Source organism: Brassica napus, chromosome A2 (assembly GCF_020379485.1).
Source record: "Brassica napus cultivar Da-Ae chromosome A2, Da-Ae, whole genome shotgun sequence".
NCBI classification, from domain to species: Eukaryota; Viridiplantae; Streptophyta; class Magnoliopsida; order Brassicales; family Brassicaceae; genus Brassica; species Brassica napus.
The window spans coordinates 25,717,298-25,736,895 of NC_063435.1; the positions used below are offsets into that span (position 1 = coordinate 25,717,298).

The 19,598-nt window shown below is 38.4% G+C and overlaps 3 protein-coding genes, 1 long non-coding RNA gene and 2 pseudogenes across 5 annotated transcripts; 4 read left to right on the top strand and 2 right to left on the bottom strand.

Moving 5' to 3' along the window:
* The first annotated feature begins 2,324 nt into the window (after nt 1-2,324).
* Nucleotides 2,325-3,876, top strand: LOC106371105 (annotated as a pseudogene).
* A 303-nt stretch (nt 3,877-4,179) lies between these two features.
* Nucleotides 4,180-6,777, bottom strand: LOC125580527 (annotated as a pseudogene).
* A 291-nt stretch (nt 6,778-7,068) lies between these two features.
* On the bottom strand, nt 7,069-8,419 carry LOC106371103. Of its 2 annotated transcripts, none has more exons than XM_013811137.3 (6): nt 8,282-8,419; nt 8,067-8,213; nt 7,808-7,881; nt 7,637-7,716; nt 7,360-7,507; nt 7,069-7,250 (listed from the first exon to the last, which is right to left on the bottom strand). In XM_013811137.3, exons 1-6 carry the CDS (start codon nt 8,283-8,285, stop codon nt 7,233-7,235), a joined length of 471 nt encoding a protein of 156 aa, XP_013666591.1. In that variant the 5' UTR covers nt 8,286-8,419; the 3' UTR covers nt 7,069-7,232. The 2 variants fall into 2 exon arrangements, with proteins under 2 accessions (XP_013666591.1, XP_013666590.1); XM_013811136.3 differs by having other exon boundaries at nt 7,356-7,507; nt 8,282-8,417.
* On the top strand, nt 8,405-9,569 carry LOC106371104. The gene is made up of 3 exons (XR_001274465.3): nt 8,405-8,513; nt 8,644-9,225; nt 9,307-9,569. It is a non-coding gene; the product is annotated as an uncharacterized LOC106371104 (long non-coding RNA).
* A 407-nt stretch (nt 9,570-9,976) lies between these two features.
* Nucleotides 9,977-12,016, top strand: LOC125580532 (BAG family molecular chaperone regulator 8, chloroplastic-like). Its single transcript, XM_048745067.1, has 2 exons — nt 9,977-10,593; nt 10,671-12,016. Exons 1-2 carry the CDS (start codon nt 10,048-10,050, stop codon nt 11,565-11,567), a joined length of 1,443 nt encoding a protein of 480 aa, XP_048601024.1. The 5' UTR covers nt 9,977-10,047; the 3' UTR covers nt 11,568-12,016.
* Nucleotides 12,017-12,806: 790 nt separating this feature from the next.
* On the top strand, nt 12,807-17,820 carry LOC125580538 (alpha-glucan phosphorylase 1-like). The gene is made up of 15 exons (XM_048745087.1): nt 12,807-13,061; nt 13,144-13,337; nt 13,700-13,801; nt 13,869-14,045; nt 14,112-14,387; nt 14,467-14,738; nt 15,245-15,362; nt 15,441-15,818; nt 15,896-16,048; nt 16,117-16,245; nt 16,343-16,579; nt 16,722-16,798; nt 16,975-17,161; nt 17,256-17,456; nt 17,545-17,820. The coding sequence occupies exons 1-15, from the start codon at nt 12,878-12,880 to the stop codon at nt 17,659-17,661; spliced, it is 2,802 nt and encodes a 933-aa protein (XP_048601044.1). The 5' UTR covers nt 12,807-12,877; the 3' UTR covers nt 17,662-17,820.
* Nucleotides 17,821-19,598: the final 1,778 nt, after the last annotated feature.

Below are 19,598 nucleotides of genomic sequence, written 5' to 3' on the forward strand. Positions count from 1 at the left end.
ACATTTTTCCATTCAAATTTTTTTTTGATTTTTTTTTTTAATTTTCTTTTCAAAATTTATTTTGAAATCTAAAAATTCTATTTGAAACTACTTTTAAATTTTTGTTTTATATTTGGCTATTTTGGATATTAATTTATGTATATTTTTTAAATCCTAAACTCCAACTCCCAAAATCTCACCCCTCTAATCTAAATCACAAATCTAGATTAATTAACATTAGATATATAAGTGTATATTTATTTCTTAAGTGAAATATTTGAGTCATTTTAACCCCGTTATATATTTATGATATAACTATTTAGTGTCATCCTAGAATTTTTTCTAGATATGTTTTTATTTTTGACCAAAAAACCAAAATTTTCTAGCTAAACTGTTACCTATAAAATTAATAATATGATTTTAATTACACTGAAAGTTTAAACTTGTTTTTTTTTTAACTTCTTATTTTCATACCAAACTGAATAAAATCTTACCAAACTAATTTATGATAGAGAATAAATTTTGCAAAATAGACCAGAAATACAAAATGATATTGTCTTCCAAACCACCTTATGAGGAAACATTACAAATCTTAACTAATGAAGTTATAATATTTTCAGTGTTCCACAATTTTTCAAATCAATCTTTTCCTTTTAATGCTTCTGACACATGTAAACCAAGTCGATAGTGTTTTTTTTCTCACTACTTTCTGGTCGAAGAACCTTGACTCCCTGCGTTGGAATTCATATCCAAAAGTAGTCATTTCTCAAAAGTTAGAATATTATTTATAAATAATTAAAGCTTTAAGAGTATTTTATTCTGGAGAATTCACCGACCTGATTGTATTTTCTGTCTCTCGGATTAAAACTGAAATGATAGACAAAAAAAATGTAAGTGCTATAGTAGAAACTGAAATGATCACTCTCTCACTCCCTTAAATTGTTAAAGAACCAATGGTTTATTTTTTTGTAATGCTGGCAACAATTTGACCCAAAAAGATGTAAGTGCACTTCTAAATGAAAGAATCTATGAAATAAGAAATTAGGTGTCGATGATTTTAGAAATATAAAGACACCAAGAACGAAATGTGGAAAGTTTACGTGGAGTTTAGGACCAAACTGATGTCAGGTCCCGACATTTTTTGAGCCTTCTCTTCATCTAACTTATGGATATTTGCACACAACGTTAAAAGATTTTTGCCCCAAAAAAATTTCAGAGTATCGAGAAATTAATCAAAAAGCATTTACCAATGAAGCCAAATATTGCAACAACTGAATCATGAAAGACATGAATTTCCTTCAAATCTAAAAAACTTGCCTCAACATTGTGAAGCACAATGGTTTCATCTTCAAGCCTAACACCCAAGAAAACAAAAGAAGATTAAATGAATTTTCCTACTTTTTGGGTTCGACTTTCAGTTACAATAAATAGTTACCGGATGCAGAAATCAAAACCTATCTTTTATTAAACAGTTTATGCTTTTTAATCTTGCAAAAGTTAACAAAGAGATTTCACCTATCGAAATAGTCCAATTGAAGTGGTGGAGCAAAATCTTTGAGTCTTTTGTACCATTGCCATTGTATCCAAATTGAAACATCCAAGAAGATGAATTCATCTCTAAATTCCCATAGAAAAGAAAGCATACTCATGTTTAAAATCACAAAAAGCCACGAACTTTGAGAAGAAGAGAAACATGCTTACAACGACATGCCTTCAACTCTCACAAATGAATTTGGGAAGTTGCCATTATTAAAAGGTTCGTTTGAGATATAACATGAGTTATGAATCAGGAGGAAGAATTATATTTAGAGCAAATTAGACGGTGTATGTGTATATTAGACGAAGTTGCTAAAACTGAAACTAAAAATGCATTAAGAGTACGTAGTGAAACTATTTAATAAAAAGAAATAGAGACGATCTCAAATAGAACTTGGATGGAACAAATGCCACACACTAATTTTTATCTTTTTTTTCAATAATTGCCTTTAATTTATGTAAGTGTCCCTAATCAAACTTTTTTTTTTATAGATGACCCATGCTACATAATGTGTTGGATCCGCCCATGGTTTTAACATGTTGCAAAACGTATTCAAACATTGAAGCTAATTGCGTTCACATTGGTCCAAATTTACCCAAACACAAGCGATCAACAATTTGTTGTGCCTTAGATAACGATGGAATCTCTTTATATTCATGTTCCAAAAGTATTTAATAAAATGGATTTCTTACCAAGTTCTTTGACATTTTGCCTTTTGGTCTAATGAAATATATAAAAATTACTCACAATATTTTATATCAAAACTGATGTTGGAAAACATTAAAATAAACTATTCTTTCGATGAAAACGGAGAAACGTTGTCGTTTTAATCATCTTCTTCAACGTTTCGAAACAAAAAAAAGCTCACTTGCAAATTCCAGAGAAAGAGAGAAAGCTCGAGACTTTCGCCGGCGCAGAACCTCGTCGGAGAGAATCGGTACGATCTTCATCTTTATCGATGTCTATTGTCTATTGATTGCTTTCCTTTCAATTACTTTTATCATTTGCGTCTCATCATCGTGTGACCTAGACGATCTTGTTCGATTCCTACGCTTAGCTGATTAGTGGGTTTTGATTTTTAAGGTTAACGGATGTATTGGGTTCTCGCCTATTGAACGTTTGAATCTGAAAAGAGTTTAGATTTAGCTTAAACGATGAAGAAAGGATCAAACTTTAGAGATCTTAACTTAACGTTTCTTAGAGCATAAAAATCGAATCTTTCTATTTAGGTTTGCGTTATCAGATCTCAGATAGACATTGATTCAGTTCTGTGTATTGTTTATGCACACTTTCAGTACCATGTGAGTTCCATGAAGGTGGGAGTTAGTAGAATCTGTTTTGGCTTGTTCTGTTGAAGAAGACATTCAATGTTATCCATCCCTGATGCTAGAATGTGGAACCTAGCTTCCAGCTATCTCACCGGACCGAAACACGAAAACAAGAAGGACCAGTACATACTCATGTGGAATGTTCAGTGATGATGATTTCGTCTGAGGCAGCCAGCAAAGATGAAGGTGGGAGGTCCAATTGCTGGGAGTTCATTCAACATTGTCGAAAACGTTCCCTACGTGCTATTGCGGCCATACGATGTGCAAGAACTGCATCTTGGGACTTCAATGGGCTATTGTGAAGCTACCCACGCACCCGGTTCAGCTCCCTCTCTTCATCTCATGCCCCTGGTGCAACAAACTCTCCTTCCGTCTTGTCTTCAAGGAGCTCTTAGATTCCCTCACAAGAACTACTTTGTGCTTTGGATGGTCGAGAGGATGAATGGCGAGAGACGCAATTCTCCAGGGAGAGATCAAACAGATGGTAACAATGATTGTACAAGGGAGGCTCCTCCTCCGTGTCTCCACCACCGTCATCTTCGTACTCAGTCTGTTCCGAGGGATGACATACAGACTTCACTGAGGAAGTCTTTGGTTTTCTTTGTTCAGTTGACAGCAAAGTTCCCATTGGTTGTCATGTTCCTGCTGATTATACTCTACGCAATACCGACCTGTGCAGCTATTTTGGTGATGTACATTCTAGTCACTCTCTTGCTGGCTCTTCCGTCGTTTCTCATCCTCTACTTCGCTTATCCTTGTCTTGACTGGCTCGTCAGGGAGATTGTCACATAAACATTTCTTTCAACAAGTTACTCCTAAGACTGGTCCATCATCCATGTACGTATAATGATTAAGGAATCATCCTCTTTCTTTATCTATGTAGGAAGGTATAATAGTATTGTGATATTTGAGGATCCTGCCCTGTGATTGATTTGCTTGAGAATAAGATTTGTGTTGAAAAAAAAAACTTTTTTTTGTTTACTGTAATACTAATCTTGATTAGGTAAACCATAGAAGTATATTTCTATTGAACTGTCTGAAAAATTAGAGCTAATGTGAATGTCATAATTACACAACAATTTCCATTTAACGTTTCATTTTATATTTTAGGTTTTTTCTTTCGATTTCAGCTTCTGAATTTCGGTTAATTGAATCTTTTTTATGGTGTTAATGAATTTACTGAAGTGAAATAATGAACATAAAAACTTTGCTATTAGTCTTTGGGCTTCAACATCAGAAAATAATTAAATTCCAATTGAAATGTAAGCCTCTAGAATTTAGAAAAACTAAATTCTTCATCATCTTTTATATTTTGGTGAAAATAACGTGATGCAATCAACAACAACATCCATATTATAATTTTTGTATGTCTTGATCAAAATTAATGAAAATGTAGCATATGCTATCATTCAACATCATCAGCTGCTTCTTCTTCGTCTATTTCCTCTCCAGAGGCATCAACTATCTCTTCATCTGAAACAAGCCAATGAGAAACTAAGTACACACACACACATCAAACAAACCAAACCGCCAAGATTTAGTTCACAAAGAGAACAAGAACAGGCGAGAGAGCAATACCTTCTAAAACCTCTTCCATTGCATAGACATTATGTAAAGAGTCTAGCCTTTCCTCAACTTTACACGAAGTTTCTCACCAAAATCTGCACTGCTACTATCTGGAAAAATAAGAGATATTATTCTATGCAACAAGAAGTTCCATCAAAATCTTACAAAAGGACACTTCAAACAATCATTACCACCAAAATAGTCAACCCTGGCAGCAATAGAACACTTGGCAGCTAGACAACGAGCCATACGTCCCTTGTTTCTAGCAGATGCTCGGCCAATGAATGAAGAGTGGAATATCAGACCGTGCTTTGGTGTCTTTCCACCTGTTCTCAACGCCCTGTAAATTTTATTCACAACATAGTTAATTAAAAAAAAACTGCAGTAAAACAGTAGAAAACAATAAGACATATGGTCTTTAAAAATGCACCTGCGAAGTGCCCTCTCTGCTCCAAGAATCTGGAGAGTTGAAGATGGGTGCTTTGCAAGATTCCTAAGACTTCCCGCGTGTGAAATCAACCTGGCTGCAACCGTCTCACCAATCAATGCAGCCAAGTTTGGAGCAACGTCCTTCACTTTAACAACAAGGTAGTCATACAGCTTCTTTCTGTAATCAGTTAGGTCTATAACTCCCTGAGCAAAGGTCTGGGCATGTAACAAATCTAGTGGTGATAAGTCAGGACCTTTAAGACACACAAACATTTTTTTTTTCAGAACAAACATAACCATGTTTTTTCATTGTAAATTTGTATAGATCTATTACCCATAGATGCTTGTCCAGCCTCAACAAGCTCTCTTGCTTTATCTTCATCACCAAGGACTTCAGTAAGTATTGTAACATGCTCTTCCGACAACTTTGACTTGTCCTCTATAATCTTTGAAGCTTGTGCATACATGTAATTGTCATAATTAACTATCTTGTCAAGCTCAGGGAAGTGCGGTGAGTACCATTCTCTGATCAAGATCATTATAATAAAACTACTTAGCTTAATCAAAATTTTCTAATCATAGAGAATAACAAGCAAGCAAACAATTAACAAAAACAAACCTGGTTCTCATAGCGTAGGAGTTGATATCTTTATCAAGCGTGTCAAGCAAGGAAATAGTTTGAATAACCATATGATCCTCTTTGTTCACATTGTACTTGACCTTTGCTCTACTGTAGCTAAGAGCTAATCCAACTTGAGGTTTCTCAAGACCACCAGGCTACATAGAAGAAGAACATGGTGTTTCACTAAGAAACATATGCAGAAAGAATGAAAAATAATCAATCAGATCATCACCTTGAAGTCATTGATGAAACTATCAAAGTGCTGACGAACACCTCTAAGAAGCTCTTGGACAAACTCATTGCTCTGACAAGGAATCTTAGTAGCCTCGGATATGCAAGAACCGAGTTTTGGGTCAGATACTCCTAAGCTAAACTTAGTCTCTTTGCCTTCTTCCGCTTTAGGGAGATTTAGTTCAAGAAAACTTCTAAGCTCCTCACTCATAAACCCTAAAGAGTAAAACGAAAGAGATGTAAGTTTCTGGTTTCTTGATTTACAAGCAATAAAAAGACGAGAATGGTTTACCTTCAGAGACGGCGTTGACTTGGTTTAGAGCATCTTGTGCAGTCTGCCAAGGGTGAAAAGCAGTTAGCTTGACGACCTGACCGAACCGAGCAAGGTCGGAAACTGAGCTTTGAACAGCCTCAACGTTCTGACCGATCTCATTGAGGCCATGCACGTCGAACAGGGCGTAGCCGGAGGATGATTCGTAGAGAACAAACATAGCCATTGGAATTGTAGAGAATGAGAAACTTAGACCTATACCCTCTTTGAAAAGAATCAAATATATACCCTAAACCTAAGCCGACTTTGGTCCAACATTAATTTCATGAGGCTGGCCCACTAACCTCAAAATTACACGGTTTAGTTCAGTTATTATAACCTTAACCAAAAACAAAAAAAGTAGAAAACGTAAAAAATGTATTTAAAAAAAAATCTAGAATAATGGCAAGAGTTCAGTTACTGTTATGCTTCACGTGTCTTCTAGCATCTGTGACACTTATGGAAGTTGTTTCAGCTCACCCAAAGATCAAACCATATCTACCTCAGATTGAAGATCAAAGACAGTGAACGATATAGAACCTTACACAGTTAAAGGTAGTGATGGTCTTTGTATCTGACCTCGAGAAAGAATGTCCCAAGACGAACAAGTTCAAAGCATTCTTTGACAAACTCAGAGCATACGCCAAAGAATGTTTTCCCAATAGGTAAAAAAAAAGACAAAAGAAAGATTATGATAAGGACATGAAGGCCAAAGCTGGGAGTCTCTTACACTCCATAGCTTCTTTAAGTGGATGAAGTATGTGGGGGGATAAGACTATGGGTGGCGGCAAGAAGGAAGAGAGTGAAGAGTCCATGAAGCTAACGGCAGAACAACAGAAAGAGATCAAGAAGGGATTCTTAAGTGGGAGACAGTGATTGCAGGAATCACAAACACAATGGTAAAAGGCACAGCTACAAACGCTAGCTTCAGTAGTGGAGCCTCTTTCAAAGATAAGTTTTGTAATAGTGAAAATAGACTGTAACCGCTCTCTATGTAAACATTCAGAAGAGACTGAATCCTAAGCAAAGACATGTTGAAGAAAGCATTAGATGAGAAATTGAGAAGAGCGTTGAAAGAGCATGTAGTAAGTTATTTTTCATAAAGTTAGATCCTTGATTGCATTGCACTAACAAAATCTGATTGTGTTCTACAATATGAAACATAAAGGAAAGAGTTAAAGTTGCATTATGGTTCCTCTTTCACAGCAGCAAAATCAAGTCCAGTGATCTTCATTGGTCCAATGTTAACTGCAAGAATCACAACGGTCATTTAGATTGTGCTTATCAAGCAAAGCAAGAAAACCATAATGTAATGAGATGACACAAGAAAAGAATTGTTGGGTTTATACGTACTAACAGCATCAAGTCCAGCTAGTTTGGGCATAAACTGTCGGATATGGTCCTCTGCTGCTTGATCAGCCTTCAATGTCTCACACTCGAACGAAACAGATACTTTCTTCTTCCCATGCTTTTCTTCCACTAACCCAATCACATCTTCCTCCCAACTAAAAAGGTTTTATAATTCAACTCATTGGCATGTTGTCTCTGAAAAGCTATGACCTTCCCACTCTATATGTAGTAAAACAATCACTTATGTTCTGGCATATAAAAGATGCTAGACAAGGAGGACTTACCCATGAGCATGCTCAACATCATTGATTCGAGCAGCATCGTGGCCTTTGCATTCTACTACAACTGTTTGTTCCTTCTTTCTCTTTTTTTTTTCAAGAAATGGCAGGACTCAGTGGGTTTTGAAGTGAAGAGTAAAGTTTGTTAGGAACTGAAGTGATAAAACTCATACATACATTGTAGTCTATGATGGTGAGCTTCATCAACCGATAATCCTCACCACGGCTGCACTCAGTCTCACAAGCCAATTCTTTGTAAAGACAAAAAAAAAAAGATAGTTCAATACTAAATCATATCCTTGTCTATGTTCCTAAACTAATAGACATACAAAGTTGTATACCTTGTTCAACCACTGTCCTAGTATCAAAAAGCTGTAACTAGTGCAAAATTAAGTCTTTAGTCTAATAAACTTTAGGAGGACCAAACAGATGTTACCAGTGCCATGGAGGCCATAGCAGATGGAGAGAGGCATGTGAATGAAATGGCCAGAGATGGAACCACATGGCAATAAAGCTATTGAAGCTACTCCTTCCTTCACTTCTCCTTCTTCCTTCTTCTCTACCTCTCCTTCTCTTTCCTCATCTGCAATCACAACGATCATGAAAACTAAAGAAACAACTGCGAGATGATGATAAAGTCAGAAACTTTACCCATTGTTGATTTAGAGAAACCGTTCTCTCTGATTCTACCCAATGTTCAAAATCTCCCCTTTTCTCTCTTTGTTCTGCTTTTGGGTGATTCCATACTCTAAAACGTCATCGTTTTGAGGGGGGTTCTCACGACGTCGTTTTGTCTATTCACAAAGCATGAACCTTTCTGTTCTGTATCTCCCCTCCCTCGTTGCCTGCACATTCCACAGCCTCAGAACAAGCTCCACTTAAGGTTTAGTGAATCCTTTCCGCCAAAGTTCTCAACTTTATGCTGAATTGGGAATCAATTTCTCAGCTTTTGTTCGTTATTCTTCGTCTGAGTTATGCTAAAAGAGCTTGTTCTCTCTGCTCATGTGTTGTAGATTGCTCTTGTTCACTGTGTCTCCCGACCAGGTTAAAGTCATGGGGGAGATGTCTTGTTAAGTCCTCTCTCCACCACTTCTACATCGAATCAACTGTATTGTGGATGTCATTCCGTTAAGAAGAGCAGTTGTCATTGGTCTTTGAGTCACTCTTTAGACTTTGCATTGACCATGAAGCTAAAACGAAGACGCCTAGTTTACGTTAGTGTAAAGATTGAGTCTTTATCTTTAGGAACAACGAGAATGTGTTTCAGTAAAGTGAGTAGTGAACCAGACAGAGTTGAAACTATGGCTTTGGAATGTGGATTGAAAGAAAGAGAGAACGAGATGAGTTTTCTAGATGGGGTAGAACTAGAGAAGCCTGAAGGGGTTAGGAAGAGTAGGATACATTATCTAGAGGAGAGGGACGGGTGAACAACGTGTACGAAGCTGAGAGAGTCTGGAGAGTTATGATTACTGATGGTCTAATAGGAACGGAGGTTACATATTCTCTTCTCGTTAGCATCTTTGTCCGGTGCGGGAGAAGCGAGCTGGCTCTCGATGCATACGACGAGATGATTCACAAGAACATATCTCCTAGAGGTATGCATGATGAGTCTAGTGTTAGATTCTGTGTGTGTGGAAAGATTTTAATGTTAATGTTTGTTTTGTTTACTTGAACAGAGAGTGGAGCCTGATGTGTCGCTTTACAATGCGGTTATACATGGGATGTGTTTAATACGTGAGTTTAAGTTTGCGAAGGAGCTGTATGTGGAAATGAGAGAGATGAGGTTGGAGCCGGATGGTAAGACTCGAGCTATGATGCTACAGAACTTGAAGAGACTGTGAAAGTTGAAGGTGGTGATGCTTTTGTCTACTCATATACTTGTTAATTTTGCTACCTTGATATGAAATGGAATAAAACAACTAATAAAAAAGTTCTAGCAGTTTTGGCAAAAAAAAAAAAATAGAGAAGATAGCAGGATTGGATTGTGCACTTTTTCAGCTGTTAGTTTTTTTTTTTGACATCAAATAATTATTCAAATACTCTAACCAGAGCTGGTTTGAAAACTGAACCGGAATAAAACAACTAATTTGTCAATTGTTAACCTTCTTAGTGCCAATTTGAGTAAAACAATGTACGATTGCTGAGGTTTTTCTCGTCTTTAGATTAGGACTCATGGAACGTTGCTGTACAAACCTATGTTTAGCAACTTGTAAATTTGTAATCTCGTGTAAAACCCATCCGGTTTGGTTCAACCGGTCAATAAAGATAAAATGCGTGCCGGGTTGTAACACATGACAACGACTGCACGACGTTTTCAAGCTATCTTCTCTGTCTTCTTTCTCAGTTCACGGGATCGATTTATAGTCAAACCCATAAAGTTAACACCTTTCAATCTAGCGAACTCCGCCGTCAACTCCATGGCCTCACGCCACCACCACGCCTGCTCACAAAGCCATAACCACCACAATCAAATCCCTCTAGTCCCCACGTCTCCACACTGCTGCACCCACTCCAACCACCCTTCGCCACCACCACCTGATACTCTTCTCCATCTCCTCGCTTCCTACCTCCAAACCCATCAACAAGAAACACACTTTCCTAACCAAACCTGCTCCTGCAACCAAAACAACGTTCCACGACAACAACACGACCAAGTCATCCTCTCCTGTCTCCTACGCAAAATCGATGCTCTCGAGTCATCTCTCAACAAGTTCGCACCTTTCCACGACCAACGCCGCGACCGACACTCCACAGTAAGAGACTCCGCGGCGAGAGTCATCCAAACCCATTTCCGCTCTTACCTTGTCCGAAGATCCATCTCCTTCAGGCATCTCAAGGAGCTTGCAGTGATAAAATCTAGCTTCTTGTCTCTCAAGTCTTCGGTTTCGGGCAAACCCATTTTCCCTTACAAGGTTGTTTCTCGGAAAGCTACGGACTTGCTTCTTCAATTGGATTCGATTCAGGTATAATGTGAATAAAGTTTTGTCCTTTTTGGTTTTTGGAGATGTTTGATTTTAGTGTTCGTTTGGTTCTCTGTTAGGGTAGGGTTGATCCAATGATACGGAGTAGTAAGAGATCTTTGAGCAGAGATCTTGTGAGGTTTTTGCAGTACGTTGATGATTGTGTTGTTAGAAGGTATGCTGCTGATGTGAGCTTTGTGGGTAGCCACAGCAAAAGGCCTCAGGGTTTTGGTGTAGTTGAAGAGAGAAGAGTGGAGAAGTTGAGAAACCGAATGGGAAAAGTCTTTGTTACTTGTGATGAGGGTGAAGAGTTGGACTCCACTACTGATGACAGTGAAGAAGTCTCTATCGATAAGAGAAAGAGTGGTAGCTCTAAGTTTAGAACTGGGGCCAATGTAGTGAAGCCTACTGTTAGGAAGACCATGGTACTTGACAAGAACAGGACTGTGTATCAGGATGAGTCAGTTGATAGTAGCGAGGAAGAAACCCTTGTGGTAACCAGGGATAATGAAAGGAAGCACCATGGTTTGAAAACTAGGAAGATGGTTTTGGTGAAAGAAGGTGGAGGAAAGAGCCGTGTGGTGAAAACTGTGAGGTTTGATGAGGATGGGAATGTGTACAAGGTTTATGGAGATACGCCAGAGGCGAGCAGCATTAGCGAGGAGGGAGATGACTCAACAAGCGGATCAAATGATGGTAATGGAGACAAGAAAGGGAATGAAGTTGAGGAAATCAAGTATGTGCCTAAGGAAAAAGAGGGCTTTGAAGAAGAAGAAGAAGAAGAAGAAGAAGAAGAAGAAGAAGAAGAAGAAGAAGAAGAAGAAGAAGAAGAAACTCAATCTGAAAAAGAAGTCTCTTCTTCAGAAGGCAGTGAAAGGGACGCAACGGGAAGTAATGAACACAAGAAGAGGCAGATCCAGGTTCAAAAAGGAAACTTAATGGTCTCTCCTCCATTGCCACTAAAAATGGAACCTTAACCAGTGAATCATGAAAGATCCAAGTCCTCTTCTTCTTTGGTTATGCATGGCTTTTAGTCTCTTCCCTGAACCCAAATAAGGTTAACTTTCTTTGTTGTAGAAACTGTAACATAAGCAGATGGTTCAAGATTAGGTTGCAACATCCTCTGGGAAGATCTGTGAGAGTTTTTTAAATTCTTGGTTTGCTGATTCTGTGTCTTTTTTTAATTCTCCACGAAACTTTTGAGTTGAGCATTTTCTTCATAGATATTCTTTTGAGTGTTGGTTTCCTTAGTTGCCTGTGGAGATCAACTCAATAAGAAGTTCTGTTTCTTGCATTGTTCTTGAGTGTGTGTAATATATTATGCTTCTAAAATATAAGTTGTATCAATCGAACCATATAGTATCAGTAGTACCGTTATTGGATCTTGCCGACAATGTGATTAATGATTATAGTCTCTTGTGTGACATTTGTTTGCTAGCTTAATAGTATTAAACCCTGTTCAAAAACGTGGTCGCCTAAACGTTGTTCGAAAAAGTTGATCGTGGCGAATATGCCCAAATCGGTGTAGTTAGGCGTTGATCCGTGTAAGACCGTCTAATTCCTGCGTTGACCGCCTAAGTTTTTTCTTCTTTCGTCCGTGTAAAGTTTGAAATACGGTTGATTATTTTTTACTTATTATTAACAGATTTTGTGTAATTATTCATTACTAAATAATTACAATTAGTTATTAAATCCAAAACAAACACATAATTACTGTATTTATGAAATTTTTTCCGTACCAAACACACCATAATCTAAATGTTGGACGAATCAAAAGAAACGGTTTTAAATTATATATAAAAAATATATAATTATGTCAAAAACATGTGTCATCGTATTTAAAATTAGCAAAATATATTATAAATATATTAAATTATTTTACAAATTTAAATCTTTGAATACTCTCCAATTTTTTGGTAATTTGTTAGGTTCAGAATTACCGCTAGAATATCGTACTCGCTCAATTGTTTAATACAAGAACTATTTTCACTAAAGTGCACTAAACTAATGAGTATAGACAAAAGTAGTCCTTAAATTAACGATCAAGACGCTTTACAAGCGGACGAAGCACATTGCAAGTGGACTATATATGTGTCTTGTCGCATTCTCCAAGAAATATCTCTGATCAGCTCCAGTCCCACTGTAAAATAACGTGACCTTTCACTTCTCCCCAAATCCAATAACACAATGACACGTGTAGATACAAACCACGTGGCGTAGTCAATCTTCAGATCACTTATAACTGATCACTGAGTTGCCTCGTGAAACTGAAAAGCTTCAGAGAGAGATGGATACGATGCGAATCTCCGCCGGAGCTGAGAAGATTCCGGTGAAATGCAACTCCCTGTCGAGCCTCGTCACTCGTCGCTGGAGAACGAAGACGTTCCCGGCGAGGATCAGAACCTGGCGACTTTTATCGGTGAAATCTATCTCCACCAATCCCAAGACTCTAGTCACCGATTCCGAACAAGGTCCAGTCTCATTCAGATACTTGTAAGCATTAAATGATGATTATATAAAAAAAATAATAATATCTTTTTTGAATGAAAACAGTAGCCTCGAGCATCAAGCACCACTCTGAGTTCACGCCTCTCTTCTCTCCCGAGAAGTTCGAGCTGCCTAAGGCTTTCTTCGCCACTGCACAGAGCGTCAGAGACGCTCTGATCGTGAACTGGAACGCTACTTATGAGTATTACAACAGAGTGAATCCTAAACAGGCTTACTATCTGTCTATGGAGTTTCTGCAGGTTTGCTTTGCTTTAAAGGGCTGTTCGTTTGGTTGCCGCAGGTACCCGGCGGCAGCGTCAGCGTCAACATTCTACGTCAACTCTTGTTCGTTTCGTTGACGCAAGAAGCTGCGTAACGCCGTGTCCGAACGCCGCGTCCTGCGACTGACGCCGATAAAACCTGCGGTCGCGACATAGTATGCGGTTGTGTCAGCGTCTGCGAAACGAACAATAACTGTTCTCATTGACGCTGCCGCCCGCTGACGCTGCCGTTGACGCCGAAACCTGCGGCAACCAAACGAACAGGGCTTTAAAGTCTCCTCCTTTTTCTTTTTTGTACTTTGGTTTATTATTATCTGATCATCTTGGTGGCCTTATTGTAGGGTAGAGCCTTGTCGAATGCAGTTGGTAACCTTGGTCTTACTGGTGCTTACGGTGATGCTTTGAAGAGTCTTGGCTTTGAATTAGAAAGTGTAGCTGGTCAGGTTAGTGGATTGATTCACAGAGACTTTTATCTTTACTAATGTGTGCTGAGTTGGTTAAGTTTCTTAGGAGCCAGATCCTGCACTTGGGAACGGTGGACTGGGGAGACTCGCCTCGTGTTTTTTGGACTCCCTAGCAACTTTGAATTATCCAGCTTGGGGTTATGGGCTTAGGTACAAGTACGGCTTGTTCAAACAGATTATCACAAAAGATGGACAGGAGGAAGCTGCAGAAGACTGGCTTGAGGTTTCCTTCTTCTTGCTATTCTAGTTTTTTTTACTCCATCAGTGACTTAAATGGTTTCTTTTTCAGCTAAGCAATCCTTGGGAGATAGTCAGAAACGATGTCTCATATCCAGTAAAGTTCTATGGGAAAGTGGTTTTTGGATCAGATGGTAAGAAACGGTGGATTGGTGGTGAAGACGTTGTGGCTGTTGCTTATGATGTTCCTATCCCTGGCTATAAAACCAAGACTACTATCAATCTACGTCTCTGGTCAACAAAGGCCCCTTCAGGAGATTTTGATTTGTCTTCGTATAACTCTGGCAAGCACACTGAGGCAGCAGAAGCTCTATTCAACGCTGAAAAGGTCTCTATTCACTTTCTCTTTGTTTTACAATAGAACAAGTGTACATTACTGAAAAAAAAATAGTTGTTTGTCTTATTAGATTTGCTATGTGCTTTATCCTGGAGATGAGTCAGATGAAGGAAAGGCTCTTAGGCTGAAGCAACAGTACACTCTGTGCTCAGCCTCGCTTCAAGATATCGTAGCACGTTTTGAGACGAGGTCTGGAGGGAGTGTTAACTGGGAAGAGTTTCCAGAGAAGGTTGCGGTGCAGATGAATGACACTCACCCAACGCTGTGCATTCCTGAGCTTATGAGGATTCTAATGGATTTGAAAGGACTTAGCTGGGAGGACGCTTGGAGAATCACACAGAGGTACTTCTTGAAAATGACTGTATCTCTTATTCTTATTTGTTTTCCTTGTCTTAAAATAATGATAATCTAGGGCTGGGATTTTAAACCGAAACGAATAGAACTAAAGTTTTCGGTTAGGAGTTGGGTTCGATTCAGTAAGTTTCTTTAAAAAGTTTGGTTTTGGTTTTGGGTTCGGTTCGGTAATTGGTTACTTTTGTTTTCTTAAAAAAAAAAAAAAATAAATAACCAAACCATATAAAAACCGGAACCAAAATAACTGAACTAATGGACTGTAACTGAAATTAACCAAACTTATCCAAAATTTTAACAAATTTAAACCAAAATATAACCGAAATAAAAAATCTCGGTAGGATTTTCAAAAACAGAACAAACTGAATACCAAACCAAACTTTATTTTGGGTTAACTCGATAAAATTTATGTTGAACCGAACTATCCAAACCCGCAGGCCTAGTCTACAGTTTTGGAACCTGCAGCATGTTTCTAAATAGTTTAATAATATTTCTAGGACTGTGGCATACACAAACCATACAGTTCTGCCTGAGGCATTGGAGAAGTGGAGTTTAGAACTAATGGAGAAATTGCTCCCTCGTCATGTGGAGATCATTGAAAAGATTGATGAGGAGGTCCATCCCTGTACAGAACCATATGTCTCTTCTATTTTTTCCACATCTCTGGTCTAATTTGCACTTCCTGTATTGCAGCTTGTTAGCACCATTGTTTCTGAGTATGGCACTGAAAATCCTGACCTGCTCAAGGAGAAACTGAAGGCAATGAGGATATTAGAAAACGTCGAGTTGCCTTCTGCCTTTGCAGATGTGATTGTAAAGCCAGAGAGCAAACCAGCTATTGCAGAAAAGACCGTAGACCAGACCAAAGATTCTAAAGAAGATGCTCAAACTGTGGTGAAAAAGGAAGTAGAAGAGGAAGAAACTGCTGGCGTCATAGCGGAAGTTATCCCAGAACCACCAAAGATGGTCCGTATGGCCAACCTCGCTGTTGTTGGTGGTCATGCTGTAAATGGGGTTGCAGAGATACACAGTGAAATAGTGAAAACCGATGTTTTTAATGATTTCGTTAAGGTAAAACATTCTAAACTAGTGAAGCATAATTCTCTATAATCATATTCTTGTTACTGAATATTCTATATTTGTTGCAGTTGTGGCCAGATAAATTCCAGAATAAAACCAACGGAGTAACACCAAGGCGATGGATTCGTTTTTGTAACCCGTACTTAAGTGATATTATAACTAACTGGATAGGCACAGAAGACTGGGTCTTAAACACTGAAAAGCTTGCGGAACTAAGAAAGGTATGGTCTATCCTTTGCTGTTATCTTTTTAGTATCACACCAGCTAACTTTGTTCGGTCTTTCTCCAGTTTGCAGATGATGAAGATCTTCAATCTGAGTGGAGGGCAGCAAAGAAGAAGAACAAGTTGAAGGTTGTATCACTAATCAAGGAAAGAACTGGATATACTGTCAACCCGGATGCAATGTTCGACATTCAGGTCAATTTCCAGAGGATCTTGTTTACATTAGCTTTCTTATCATCTCGTCAAATAGTAAACTTATTGTTTTGTTTTTTGTATTGAAAACTATGTGCAGATCAAGCGTATCCACGAGTACAAGCGACAACTGCTTAACATCTTGGGAATAGTTTATCGCTACAAAAAGATGAAGGAAATGAGTGCAAGTGAGAGGAAGAAGGCATTTGTTCCAAGAGTTTGCATATTTGGGGGAAAAGCATTCGCCACATATGTGCAAGCTAAGAGAATTGTGAAGTTCATCACAGATGTTGGGTCTACAATTAACCATGATCCTGAAATTGGTGACCTGCTTAAGGTACGGAGCCTATTATTATGTATACTTCACATGCTTGTATTAATCATCTTCTGAGAAGACAACCGGCATAATCCTCCCTCAAGTCTTGTTCAAATTGGTACCTATACTATAACTGATAATCAAAAGTGTTAACTACTTGTAGGTTATCTTTGTTCCTGATTACAATGTCAGTGTTGCTGAATTGCTCATCCCAGCAAGCGAGCTTTCTCAACACATCAGGTATCAACTTATTTGGCCAAGTCATCTTTTATTTTTTTTTGTCATTAAGATAACTGGTAAAATAGGAACTTGACTTAGTGTATATGTTAACCACTTTACCATGAGAACTTTGGGAATGAATATGTAATCAATGGTACTCTTGCTATTTACTGAAGACTAAAGAGTTATCTCTGCAGTACCGCTGGAATGGAAGCGAGCGGGACAAGCAACATGAAGTTTTCTATGAACGGTTGCATTTTGATTGGAACTTTGGATGGCGCCAATGTGGAGATCAGAGAAGAAGTTGGGGAAGAAAACTTCTTCCTCTTTGGTGCTAAAGCTGATGAGATTGTGGACCTCAGGAAAGAGAGAGCAGAGGGAAAGGTATGTGAATTGAACATAATCTTTCTGTTCTTACCGTCTTCTTCTCAGTGTTAAACAGTGATTTATTGTGAACTGTTTTGTCTCTGCGTTCCAGTTTGTTCCAGATCCTAGTTTTGAAGAAGTCAAGCAATTCGTTAGAAGCGGTGTCTTTGGCTCAAACAAATACGATGAACTGATTGGCTCTTTGGAAGGAAACGAAGGCTTTGGAAGAGCTGATTACTTCCTTGTTGGCAAAGACTTTCCTAGCTACGTTGAATGCCAAGAAAAAGTTGACAAGGCATACCGTGACCAGAAAGTAAGTACACTTTTTCTTCAATCATCAAAAGCCTATATATGAAACTTCCTCAACATCTAACCTTGAAATTGCTATAAATGATTTACAGAGATGGACGAGAATGTCAATCTTGAACACAGCAGGTTCATCCAAGTTTAGCAGTGATAGGACGATCCATGAGTATGCCAAAGACATATGGAATATTAAGCAAGTTGAACTTCCTTGAGCCTTGACTCCAGTCTACCTTAAGACCTCTTTTGAATGTTTTTTTCTATTTCCCATGTTTCCAAGTGTATCCAAGTAAATAAGGAAATCATATGTAATGATATGCAACACAATGTTCCTTCACTTTAGTATCTTTTGAGTTCAGTCAACTCTTCAGAGACTTGATGCTTCCGGTCAGCCAGACCCAGACGGTAAATTACCATCTTCAAATCTCCTTTTACTCTCTCAGATATCGCACCAATGGTCTGTGAAGTGTTTGCTTGGCCACACCTAGAGCTTGATAACACCCATAACTCTTGCCGCATGCTTGTGATTATAGCTGGAGTTACTCTGTTGTCTTCTCTGCATTTCACTTCTCAGAGGAGAAGGCAATGCTTAGGCAACAACATCACCTACTAGACTGTTTCTAAACCTTAGTGAGAAAATACTTCACTGAAATCTTGTCTCGAGCTCAACACAATGTTCATTCACATTAGTATCTCTACGTTCAATCAACTTTTCCTGAGAAAATGTTAGACAAAACCGAACCGGTAAGTAAAGAAACCAGAAGCAAACCAGTTTACCATACATTAAATGGTGCACACCAGAGGTGTTAATTTTCTCGGATAAGATCAAAACAAGTTTAAAGAATGCAAATTTGGTAATTATCTCGTTCTTAAAAGCACAGCCTAAACAGAAACTGGATCCATATTAAGGCCCTGTTCGTTTGTACATCTCGAAGATGCATCCAGATGGTCCATCTAGATGTCTCATCCAGATGCTCCATCTGGATGTTGTTCGTTTCTTCATTTCGTTCATGCATCCAGATGAATCATCTGAATGCAACTATGTTCGTTTGCTTTTCATTTTTTAACTTTCATCTGCATCCAGGTGGACTTGTTAATAAAATGACTAAAATATAATTTCTTACGTTTCGGCGGAAAATTAGCATTTTTACGGTTTTGGCCAAAAATATTTTTTGCGGTTTTTGAAGAAATATGTGTTTTTCGCGAAAAAATGCATTTTTATGGTTTTGGCGGAAAAATATGTTTTATGGGTTTGGCGGAAAAATACGTTTTTGCGGTTTGGACGGAAAAATGTGTTTTGAAGTTTTGGCGCGAAAAGTGTTTTTGACGGGAAACGTTTTTTTTTCACGATTTTGGCGGAAAAAGTTATTTTTCCAGTTTTGGCGGAAAAATACATTTTTCCGGTTTTGGCGGGAAAATACATTTTTCCGGTTTTGGCGGGAAAATACATTTTCCGGTTTTGGCGAGAAAATACATTTTTCCGGTTTTGGCGGGAAACTGCGCTTTTCCGGTTTTGGCGGAAAAATACATTTTTTCGGTTTTGGCGGGAAAATAAGTTTTTTTCCAGTTTTGGCGGAAAAATACATTTTTCCGGTTTTGGGGGGAAAATACATTTTTCCGGTTTTGGCGGGAAAATACATTTTCCGGTTTTGGCGAGAAAATACATTTTTCCGGTTTTGGCGGGAAACTGCGCTTTTCCGGTTTTGGCGGAAAAATACATTTTTTCGGTTTTGGCGGGAAAATAAGTTTTTTTCTGGGTTTGGCGGGAAAATACATTTTTCCGGTTTTGGCGGGAAAATACATTTTTCCGGTTTTGGCGGGAAAATACATTTTTCCGGTTTTGGCGAGAAAACACATTTTTCCGGTTTTGGCGGGAAATACATTTTTCCGGTTTTGGCGGGAGAATGTATTTTCCGGTTTTGGCGGGAAAATTCTGTTTTCCAGTTTTGGCGGGGAAATTTTGTTTTCCGGTTTTTGCGGGAAAATTGTGTTTTTTTGGTTTTGGCGGGAAATTTGTGTTTTCCGGTTTTGGCGGGAAATTTGTGTTTTTCGGTTTTGGCGGGAAAATTGTGTTTTTCAAGTTTGGCGGGAAAATGCGGTTTTCCGGTTTTGGTGGGAAAATCCTGTTTTCTGGTTTTGGTGGAAAAATTCC

Excerpts from the sequence above, each read along its gene's own strand:
- LOC106371103 (XM_013811136.3), bottom strand. Across the intron at positions 7,882-8,066 it reads CTATGGCCTCCATGGCACTG|AATTGGCTTGTGAGACTGAG; the intron begins GTAACATCTGTT and ends GTCTTTACAAAG. Across the intron at positions 7,508-7,636 it reads GATGTTGAGCATGCTCATGG|TTGGGAGGAAGATGTGATTG; the intron begins GTAAGTCCTCCT and ends AAACCTTTTTAG.
- LOC125580532 (XM_048745067.1), top strand. The coding sequence starts at position 10,048 with ATGGCCTCACGCCACCACCACGCCTGCTCACAAAGCCATAACCACCAC. Across the intron at positions 10,594-10,670 it reads TTCAATTGGATTCGATTCAG|GGTAGGGTTGATCCAATGAT; the intron begins GTATAATGTGAA and ends GTTCTCTGTTAG.
- LOC125580538 (XM_048745087.1), top strand. The coding sequence starts at position 12,878 with ATGGATACGATGCGAATCTCCGCCGGAGCTGAGAAGATTCCGGTGAAA. Across the intron at positions 13,062-13,143 it reads AGTCACCGATTCCGAACAAG|TAGCCTCGAGCATCAAGCAC; the intron begins GTCCAGTCTCAT and ends GAATGAAAACAG. Across the intron at positions 15,363-15,440 it reads TTGAAAAGATTGATGAGGAG|CTTGTTAGCACCATTGTTTC; the intron begins GTCCATCCCTGT and ends CCTGTATTGCAG.